The sequence below is a fragment of the Aegilops tauschii genome, chromosome 1, assembly GCF_002575655.3.
Source record: "Aegilops tauschii subsp. strangulata cultivar AL8/78 chromosome 1, Aet v6.0, whole genome shotgun sequence".
Classification (NCBI taxonomy): domain Eukaryota; kingdom Viridiplantae; phylum Streptophyta; class Magnoliopsida; order Poales; family Poaceae; genus Aegilops; species Aegilops tauschii.
Window position 1 is genome coordinate 108,800,653 of NC_053035.3, and position 10,755 is coordinate 108,811,407.

Genomic DNA, 10,755 nt, shown 5'->3' on the forward strand with positions numbered 1-10,755 from the left:
CAATCTGTTTGCAGTGATAGATTAGTAGTAGATCACTACATGGAAATGGAATGATGGAACCAGCTGGGCAGTATTCCTTTGATTGAACTTTGTGTCCGCTTTGACTTCTCTGACCAATGCGAAACCAAGCCAGAGGGGTTCCTCCTTGCCTGGAAAGTGGGCAGAAAAAGGAAAATTAAGCAGCCATGGCCGAGGCTCCGAGCTCCATGTAGCAGGCCTGAAACTTTGGACGCATCTGATCTCCCTGTATTTCTAGTCTGTAGTCCGTACAAAACAGTTGAAATTCTTGCATGTCTCCATGATATGCTCCAGGAATGGTGTACCCCTCTAGTCTCTAGACAAGCTAGCATATATTTTTAGTGATTAGTTGTATCCACTGTAAAAAGATTTATGTGCATCATTTGAGTTTCCTCCTCGACACAACGATGAGAGTTCTCCTTTAGATCTTCATTCACAATAATAACATTTTTAGCTTAGTTTTTGTGCCACAAAATGATAAGATATTATTGATTTTTGCAAGTTAGAAATCGAAAAAAGCATGTTAAATACCCATCTCTATTTAATATTTATTGATGAAAATTCAGAATTTTGTAGACAAGTTCATATATGGCACAGAGCCACAGACAACCTGCATATGCATTAACTTAACCCCTAGGATATACGCACACTTCAATTATACATAAAGGAAAAGAAAAAGAAAGGAAGAAAAATAAGATCCCATTTTTTGCGGCGGCTGCGAGTCTGTGATTAAGGACTTCCGATGAACTCGCATTGGGGGTTAGTTCTTGTTAGTGGTACCTTCACCTTCATCATTCCTATACCAAAGCATTGGGTTCACTGGATTGATGCATCATTACGAGGCCTTGGACTTGGCAGGCTTGACCAAGCTGGTGAGCTTCATCCTGGGGACGGAGTATTCGCCGCTGATAGCCATGGATGCCACGATGCTGTTTGCCGCGTCGGTGAAGTGGACCCCGTCCCAGCTGATGAACTTGTCGCCAAGCTTGCACAGGTCCTTGCTGTCGCCCATGCAGCTCCTCTTGGGGTCGTAGTTGTAAGGGGGCCCTCCGTGGCCGCAGCATGTCATCAATGGCTTCTCGATCCCTGAGAATCGACAAGTTTAATCTGACTGCTTTCCACCGATGAACAACGGTTACTGTAATCCAGTATCCTAGACTTTCAGCATGACAAAATTGCGCATTTTTTTTTACAGGTAGCAGAGGTTTATATTCATGAACAACGATTACCGAATGATGATCTCTTTGCAGCTTACTGGCATCGTAACTTACCATGTTTGGTGTGGTTGGCGACGAGATCATACTTGATCGCGAACATGTCCACGAAGATGATGGAAGACTTCTTCAGTAGCAACCGCAGGTCGTCGCAGGCCTCACTCAGCAATGTGTTGAACTTCTTGGCAGCATTGTTGAACTTTGCGATGCACCCGTGCTCATCGAGGTCGCCGTCGCTGGCCCTCGGCATCGCGAGCTTCGCCGGCAGGCATCCCAGCGCGCCTGTCCCGTGTATCCAGAACTTCCTCGCCCCGTTCTTATGCAGAATCTGCAGTTTCGCAAGGACCGAACACTTAACGGTCGTTTCACGGAGTAGCCACCAGTTTCAGAATTTTACGGAAGTCCTTCTCTGAACCATATGTACCTCGATGGCTTTCCTGATTTCAGCAACAAAGTGGGGAAGCTTTGCGAGCACCTCGTCGTAGGGCAGGTAGAGAATGGAAGTGATGTCGTTCTGCCCAATGTCCATGGTGTACAGAGCTCTTTCGAAATCTAGCATGTTGAGCGGGGCGGGCTCATCTGAATGACATTCACCAGGAAATAACCAACAAGTTTGTCAGATGACATTGTTTCAAAAAACAAAAACGGAAGCCTTGTTCAGATCGAGTCGGAGCAAACCTCTTGTGATGGAGTCGTTGCACCTGTCCCTGTAGAAGATGAACTGATCGATCTGCACGTCCAGTGAGAACGGCGTGTCCCCTGGCGTCGCGGTCGCTCCGGCGATGGCGAAGTTAACGCCGTTGCTGTAGTCGGAACCCAGCGGCTTCATGTAGGGGCTCAGGTGGTGCGTGTTCAAGGTCTCACCTGAAGAAGAGGAAATGGCAGAGCAAACCGTTAAACTGTCAGCCAAGTCAAGCATCGAAAACTGAAAATTTCGGATTTATTTCTGCAAATGTTCCGCATCCCAATGGAAAAAAGTACCAGTAAAAAACACACATATGGGGCAGGACATGTGTTGTTTATCCAAAACTCCCCACTCGTGCTCTATGAAAAAGATTCTTCATCCATATACAACAATGCAGGTGAGCTGTTGAGCTCAAATTCGAGAGCCGTTTGATCGAGTCCACGCGATAGTGTTGGCTTGCATAGTACAGGAGTAGTAAACTGCAAGGCATTTTTGCCGTGAGTGGTACTCTTATGTTTAATCCTTCTTAATTCTGTCGTGTTTTTGGCATTTTACAGGTGCAATGTTTTTTTTAGAGTTTTTTTTGTTTGCTTTATGGCAAGAAGAAGTTGCACTTGAACAGCAGTCGCTGCAGGTAGCAAGTGGAGCAGAAGAATAAACACTAACATGTGCAGAAAAAAGTGTGATGTGGTTCCCGTGGCTAGCTTGTGTTCTTCCCACCGGAGGACATGAAATCGACATAGATAGCCTCACCAGTTGACAGAGAAGCTACTTCTGTCGACATTGAAGCAGATCCCTCGTCTGGATCTTGCTCCCTTCACCACCATCATATGCATAGAACCAACCATTTCACTCCATGAAGCTCAAACCCACCTCTTCCTTGGCTCCCTTCTCCGCCATCATCTGCCGAATGGCTCTTGCATCTTCCCATCGACCATTGACTGCATACAAGTTCAACAGAGCAGCAGAACACCCATCATGTTGTGGCTCTAGCTCAACGAGCCGCTTCCCTGACACGTTCGCCAACAGTACTATCATTATGCATCCGGCGTGACGACATCAGCGCACCATTGGCATATCCAGCAACACAGTCTCAGCCTCTTCAACGCGTCCTGCGCGCCCAAGAAGATCGGCTAGGCACCCATAGTGCTCTCTGTGTGGCTCGAGCTCGACCCCGCGCTGCTGCATCGACTGGAAATTTCTCCTCCCTTGGTCCAGACGACCTTGTGTGGGTGCACGCGCACAAAGCAGCGACGAACGTTGACTGGTTTGGCACAAAACCGTTTTCCAGCATCCTTTGGAACAACTCGAGTGCACGGTCACCATGGTCATTCATCGCAAGCCCTCCGATCATCGAGTTCCGCAGCACAACGTCATGGCAGTGCACACGGTCAAAACGACACCATGCCTCCTCCATGCACCCACACTTCTGGATGGATCCGAAACCTTTTGGCCTCTCATCCGTCTGGTGGGTGAGCGAGGATGGCGCGACATCATGCGGGAGGCCTGACTGGAAGACTCGAGCGCTTGTTCGTGCAACCAACAACCACAACGACAAACGTATCACAGTACTGCTAGGAAATTGTTGCGTCGGTGCGGATCTCTTGTTGTGCGGCCTTGTGGGGATCGCTCGCTCCGACGGGTACGATATGATCATATCATATGGGGGCCGGCCGGCCGGGACATTGATTCTCGAAAACTCGGAACGGAGGAAGGTGCAACTCAACTCGATTTCCCTTCCTTGTGCGGGAGTGGGCCCTAGCATCCACTCAAAGGGAGAGATGTCGGTCCCTCTGAGCACCACGGGATCAAAGCGCGTAGGAGTAGAAAATTACTACGTACGAAATTGCCATGTGCAGGGAACGACCAAAAAGGTGGCTAAAAGATGGGCAGAGAGGTAGCCGCCGGTGGTTCGGTCGATCGAGCCATGTGATGCTACCTCTAGCGCAGCATGTGATTTTTTTGGTGTTTTTTATATAAAAAAAGAGGAGTCAGGACTCAGGAGTGGGTGAGGAGTTGCTGCTGCTAGCTACGTGACGTCGCTCCTCCCTTGCTCGCTAGGCATTCCCAGCCAACTCGCTACGTGCCGGTGCCACCCACCCCTCGCTCCACCACACCCACCTCGTCGTCCAGGTCCTAGCTACCTATGTCATGTCATCGACGACGAGAAATTCGACTCACCCTCGTCGTCGTGGTCGTCGTCGTCGTCGCATTACACTCCCCTGAAAACGTGTAGTAGTACTACTGCATACTGTGGTCGCCCACTCACTCCTCAGCTCAGGAGGTGTCAGGTGCGGCACGATGATGTTTCGTCCGCGTCCGTTTAGGTCGGCGCGGACAGAATAGACTGCCCAACGCAGAGACCCATTTTCATTTTGCGTCCGCTTTGTGTTCGGGCGGACCCATTTCCGTCTCAAATTTGTGTTGTATTTGGGTCGGCGGCGGACACAAAGCAGACGTTTTCTCTGCTCTCCTCGTCCGCTCCTGCGCGCTGCATGTGCTGCGTGGCCCACATGTCATCCAACCACCCATCCCATCTCTCTCCTCCTTTCCTTTCTCTCTTCTCCCACCCACCCACCCCCTGCTCCAGACCACCAACCACGCCGCGGGACAGCGCCGGAGAAGGGCCGGAGCCGAGGCAGCGTCGAGGAAGCGCCGGACCCGGGGCAACGCCGGCACCGGTGAGCGCCGCGGCCTCCTCCTTGGCAAGCTCCTCGTCGATGCGCGGTCTCTTCTTTGGGCGCAGCTCGCCGGTAAGCAGAGCTCCCGTGTGTAGCAACGAGCGCGCGTATAGGCATGCCATGCGTGCGTGTATATGCACAAGTAGAGCTACGCCGAGGCTCGTCCGTTCTGGTCCAGCTAGCCATGCGTGCATGTACATGTGTGCGTGTACGCGCACATGCCCTTCGGCTATGCACGCATATGCTGCGAGCCGCGGGAGCTCGCGACTGCGGCCAGCTGCGGCACGGGTGCGGCGAGCGGGCGCGGCCAGCTGCGGCACGGGTGCCGCGAGCGGGGCGGCGAGCTCTAGGCGAGCGCGGCAAGCTGTGGCTGCAGCATGGTGCGGGAGCACGCGACTGCGGGCGAGCTGCGGCGGGCCGTCGAGCGGGCGGTGTGAGGTGCAGCGCCGCGAGCGGGGCGAGCTGCGGCACTGGCGCGCGCGTGGTGCGGCGCCGTGAGCGGGGCGACGAGCTGCAGGGCGAGCTGCGGCACTGGCGCGGCGAGCTCGGGGCGGCGAGCTATGGCACGGGGCGAGCGCCGGGGCGGCGAGCGGGCGCGGGGGCGGGGCGAGCTGCTGGGCGGCGAGGACGCGAGCGGGCCGAGGCGGGGCGAGCTGCAGGGCGAGGCGGCGTGGGAGCTTGGGGCGGCGGTGCGGAGCTCGCCCACCAAGTGTTCGACAGAATGCCGCCGCGCACAGGCCGACCCATTCGAAAAAGCGGACACGGACGGGCGGACGGGCGACCCAAACAGACAAAATGCAGACAAAATCGATGTCCGTGTAGGTCGGCTCGTTAGAGTTGCTCTTAGGGCCTACGATAATTAAGCTCAGGTGCGCGCCCTGTGTGTGTGTGACGAGATGAAGGCAGAGGAGCTGTCGGCGTCGTGCGATCGGATCCAGCGGCCAGCGCGGCGCCTTCACCAACCACTGGCTGGCTGGATGGATATGCATGCCACCCTTCTGCTTAACTGATCTACTCCTACAATATATATTTCTTTTATTTTCCTTTCTTTCAACGAAAGCTAAATCTATGTAGAGTAAGTTGATTTAAATTAGCGCGCCCTGTGTGTGTGTGTGTGACGAGATGAAGGCAGAGGAGCTGTCGGCGTCGTGCGATCGGATCCAGCGGCCAGCGCGGCGCCTTCACCAACCACTGGCTGGCTGGATGGATATGCATGCCACCATTCTGCTTAACTGATCTACTCCTACAATATATATTTCTTTTATTTTCCTTTCTTTCAACGAAAGCTAAATCTATGTAGAGTAAGTTGATTTAAATTAGTGCGGGGTGGTTGGCATTTGACAATTTGACAACGGCCGCACGGGGATGCTTGAAAACCTGGCATGAGATTCCGTGTTCCCACACAAGCGGCTCGCTTTTCTTTCTTTCTTTCCGGCCACGGCCAGAGAGGTCGGTCAGTGCGCATCATGAGAGAGCGAACGGACGGACAGACAGACAGACGTACTATGGGACTTTGGCGTCAGCTGCGATCACACGTTGGTTGGCCATCAATTCGGGGGTGGATCTACCTCCCCGCGATGGCCATGGCCCATGAGCCTGGTTTCTCATGGAAACGCGGGACAAGAGCGGCGGAGAGACGCGTCTCGCCAAAGTTTTTGGCGTCAAGCCGAACGCGTCAAAAACCAACGGAATCCGCCAGACCACGTTGATTCGGTGGCGTGGAAGAAATGCGATGGCATGCCAGCTGGGTAGGAGTAGATGGATGGAGGTCACGATTTGGCCGGCAAAACTTTCACACGGTATGGTGGGGAAGGCGAAAACAACGTACACATTGGACTGCGTTCGTGTTTTTTCACCTGATGGCAGGCCACGCCATGGTTATGAGCTCGAACGACGGTCAAGAAAAATCAATCTTGTAGTAGTCTCTCACCAAAATATTAATCAAAGGGAAATGATTTTCAATTCAAAAGCCAGCAACTAACCATGATTTTCAATTCTTCCACCAACCTTGTTACTACTAGTAATCTTCAGTTCAAACGCGCCCTCTCCCTCCCCACAATCGATTCCCAATGCGGCTAAGCATATTGGAGATAGATTACGCATTCCGACAAGACATTCGGTGGATTCATCTACTCGTAGTAGTAGTAGGAAATTCCCTCGAAAAAAACAGTACTCGTAGGAGTATTTAAATTACTAGCACTTGGTTAATCTAATTAATTTCTACTTTGCCTGAAGTGACGAGGGGAGAGGGGAGGGGAACGCGGGGGGAAGAGGCACTCACAGATGAAGTCGAGGACGACGCGGCCGTCGGAGAGCCGCCCGGTGGGGTGGTGGAAGAAGGCGCGCCCCTCCGGCGCCGCGATGCGGATCCCCATTATCGCCGCCACCCCGCCCGTGTCCGAGTTGGAGTCGCCGAAGTTGAACACCACCACCTCCTTGGGCTTCGTCACCACCTTGGCCGCCGCCTTCGCGGGCGCCGGCGCCGTCCCCTTGATCTTCCGGTGCTCGCCCGCCCCGGACCCGGCCCCGGCGGGCGCCGCGGCGGTGGCGAGCGCGGAGGTGGTGGAGAGGGCCGCGCCGCTGCCGGCGGCCGGCATGTAGCGGAGCGTCGCGAACAGGACGGCCCCGGCCACCGCGCCCAGCACGCAGTAGTACTGCAGCCGCAGCAGGCTCATGTTCTTCATCAGCCCGCCGCCGGCGCTCCCTCCATTGCCTCCCCCGTTCGGCCCGCTCGCCATGGCTGGCCTTGTCTACCTAGCCACTGCCGCTGGCTGTCGGTCTTCTCCCTCCGTGCTCTCTGATGTGCGACTCTTGTCTGTCTCTCAGTCTGTGTCTGTGTGTGTTGTTTATATACAGTGTTATTTAGCGAGCTCCCAAATGCACACAACACAATGCTTCAAACGAAGAGAAAGCTCGAAATAATACCACAATGAACAAAACATGTGGAGGGGTTGGTGCGTGCCCCTGTTTACCTTTTGTTTTCGTGACTTTCATTTCTAGACCAACTAGCCAAAGTGTAAGCTAAAAAAACAGCAAAAATATCTGCCTATGCGCAGCTATGTTATTTGAGGCCTGCTTCGGTACATACACACCCCCCTCCGAAAAAGTAAAAAAAAAGGGCAGTATGGTCTTCTTTTCTTTTAGCTGAACATTTTTTACATAAATGATAAGTACCACACGTGTGTCATGTAGTAAATTTACTGTGATGTCTTTAAAAAAAATTGAACTTGTCATCCGAAAAGAAAGAGTGATATGTTTGACAACTAAAGTTGTCATTCTTACGTCACTAAACTTGCCATAAAAATCATTCAGAGTTGCAATGTGTTCGTGCCATACGTGTGGCACTTATGACGAAAAAAGGTTTCCCCGCTTTATATATAAAGCAAACATCACCGATTACAACCGAGGCACCAAACGGGCGTCCCGATACACTGTGCCACGTACCTACCGCATCATAGCCCACCCCTAGGGTCAGCGCTGCGCACGGCCTCCAGTATACTACAAAGACCAGAAACTACTTGCAACTCCTGGATAGAGGACAAGGGCAGTTAATAAGTCGAGAGGGTCAATTAAGGATCCCAATGTGTGGTAGTACCTGATCTTAAATCACATACACAGAACTCAGTTCCTAAGGACGGTTCCAATGAAACAACCCACCATGTACTCCTACATGGCCTCTCATCGATACCTTTACCAAATCGTGTTCACACACTTAGCTCTCAACAGTAGGACATGTTCACACCATTCCAATCCATCCCAGATGAATCAGACCTGACACAACTCTAAGCATAGCAGGCATAATAAGCAAGCATGAATGAGTAGACACATCATAGATCAAACAAATACTAATCATGCTAGTGGGTTTCAACTATTTACTGTGGCAAAGACAGGTCATGCAGAGGAAAGGGGTTCAACTACCGCAGCATGTAACAGTTGACACGTTGTTGTCCTAATGCAGTAAAAGAGAGCAAGAGCGAGAGAATGGGATTGTATCGGAACGAACAAGGGGTTTTTGCTTGCCTGGCACATCTGAAGATAGTAGTTCTTGATCGGTGTCATCGATCTCATCGTCGGAACCACGTCTACTAAGAGGGGGCAAATACCGGCAACAGAGAAGGAACACAATCAATGCAATGCAACAATATGATGCATGATCATGACATGTCAATATGCTGTGGTTTGAGCTAATGCAACTAGCAACAATTTAAATGAAGTTGGTTTGAATCCAAGATTCAAATTCAAACTCCATATGTGGATATGCAAATGCCATTTATTTGGTTTGTCCTAAACAGAAGCCATAAGTTGTTCTAACATGCATGGAAATGGTACATAGGGATAGATTGGATTTTTTGATAATTTTTCATATATAAATTATTTCATTTGGAGTTATGGTTTAATTTCTATGAATTTTAGAAGTTTTAAACATTTTCTGAAATTTCCTGGATTATTTTTAATCCAGAAAATTGTTAACTGCGTCAGCATGACGTCGGTGTGACGTCAGTAGGTCAACAGACGCCGACCAGGTCAAACTGACCAGTGGGGCCAGTGTGTCAGTCTAACAGGGCTAATCTAATTAAGTTTAAACCTAAATAGATTAATTAGCCGGGCGGGCCCACACGCCAGTGACCTAGGGCGGTCAAACCCTGGTCAGACGAGGTCAAACCCACCGGCGACTTGACGCTGTCGAGGCCAGAGATGGCGGAGGGGCTCGGGATTGCTCCGATGGCGTCCAAATGGACGGCGAGGAGCGGCTACGGGGAGCTAGAGCTCGCCCGCGTCCAGTGCAGCAGGCAACAACAGCTAGGGCGGCCGAAGGCGACGGCGAGGAGCTCGGCCGTGGTGGCCGGAGCTCTTGTGTGAGCGCGGCAGTGCTGCGGTGCGCGAGCAAGCGAGATGAGGCGCTAGCGGGGGCCTACGCGATGCGGTGAGTGGGTTGGACGCGCTGGGCGGACCATTTGGTCGCCGGAGTCGCGTCGGCGGTGAGCGCAGGTGGCGGCGGGTCTGGGCGTAGGCGGTCCGGTGGCTACGGCGGTCTACAAGGAAGAAGAGAGGGATGGCTGGGATCAGAGGCTCACGGCGAGTCGGACGAGCAGGTCGGCGAGCTTAGAGATGGTCCGGAGCAGTCGGGGCGGCGAGGGGGATCTCCGACGACCCGAGGAGGAAGAAGGGGTCGGGGACGGTGCTTCGAGGCGTCCGGCATTGCGTAGCTTGATACGTCTCCGTCGTATCTACTTTTCCAAACACTTTTGCCCTTATTTTGGACTCTAACTTGCATGATTTGAATGGAACTAACCCGGACTGACGCTGTTTTCAGCAGAATTGCCATGGTGTTATTTTTGTGCAGAAACAAAAGTTCTCGGAATGACCTGGAACTTCACAGAGATTATTTTTGGAAAATATGAAAAATACTGGCGAAAGAATCAAGGACAGGGGGCCCACACCCTTTCCACGAGGGTGGGGGGCGCGCCTGCCCCCCCTGGGCGCGCCCCCCTGCCCCCCTGGGCGCGCCCCTGCCCCGTGGCCCCCCTGGAGCTCCACCGACCTCAACTCCAACTCTATATATTCGTGTTCGGGGAGAAAAAAATTAGAGAGAAAGATTCATCGCGTTTTACGATACGGAGCCGCCGCCAAGCCCTAAACTCTCTCGGGAGAGCTGATCTGGAGTCCGTTCGGGGCTCCGGAGAGGGAATCCGTCGCCATCGTCATCATCAACCATCCTCCATCACCAATTTCATGATGCTCACCGCCGTGCGTGAGTAATTCCATCGTAGGCTTGCTGGACGGTGATGGGTTGGACGAGATTTATCATGTAATCGAGTTAGTTTTGTTAGGGTTTGATCCCTAGTATCCACTATGTTCTGAGATTGATGTTGCTATGACTTTGCTATGCTTAATGCTTGTCACTAGGGCCGAGTGCCATGATTTCAGATCTGAACCTATTATGTTTTCATGAATATATGTGAGTTCTTGATCCTATCTTGCAAGTCTATAGTCACCTACTATGTGTTATGATCCGGCAACCCCGAAGTGACAATAATCGGGACCACTCCCGGTGATGACCGTAGTTTGAGGAGTTCATGTATTCACTATGTGTTAATGCTTTGGTCTGGTACTCTATTAAAAGGAGGCCTTAATATCCCTTAGTTTCTGTTAGGAC

General features: G+C 52.1%; 1 protein-coding gene across 1 annotated transcript; it reads right to left on the reverse strand.

The window, feature by feature from the left end:
* Positions 1-541: 541 nt before the first annotated feature.
* On the reverse strand, positions 542-7,579 carry LOC109779762 (GDSL esterase/lipase At1g09390). The gene is made up of 5 exons (XM_020338390.4): positions 6,880-7,579; positions 1,911-2,096; positions 1,657-1,811; positions 1,290-1,560; positions 542-1,104 (listed from the first exon to the last, which is right to left on the reverse strand). The coding sequence occupies exons 1-5, from the start codon at positions 7,334-7,336 to the stop codon at positions 854-856; spliced, it is 1,320 nt and encodes a 439-aa protein (XP_020193979.1). The 5' UTR covers positions 7,337-7,579; the 3' UTR covers positions 542-853.
* Positions 7,580-10,755: the final 3,176 nt, after the last annotated feature.

Coding starts and splice junctions, on each gene's coding strand:
- LOC109779762 (XM_020338390.4), bottom strand. CDS start 7,336: ATGGCGAGCGGGCCGAACGGGGGAGGCAATGGAGGGAGCGCCGGCGGC. Junction 1,561..1,656: donor AAATCAGGAAAGCCATCGAG/GTACATATGGTT, acceptor GCGAAACTGCAG/ATTCTGCATAAGAACGGGGC. Junction 1,105..1,289: donor CGCCAACCACACCAAACATG/GTAAGTTACGAT, acceptor GTCGATTCTCAG/GGATCGAGAAGCCATTGATG.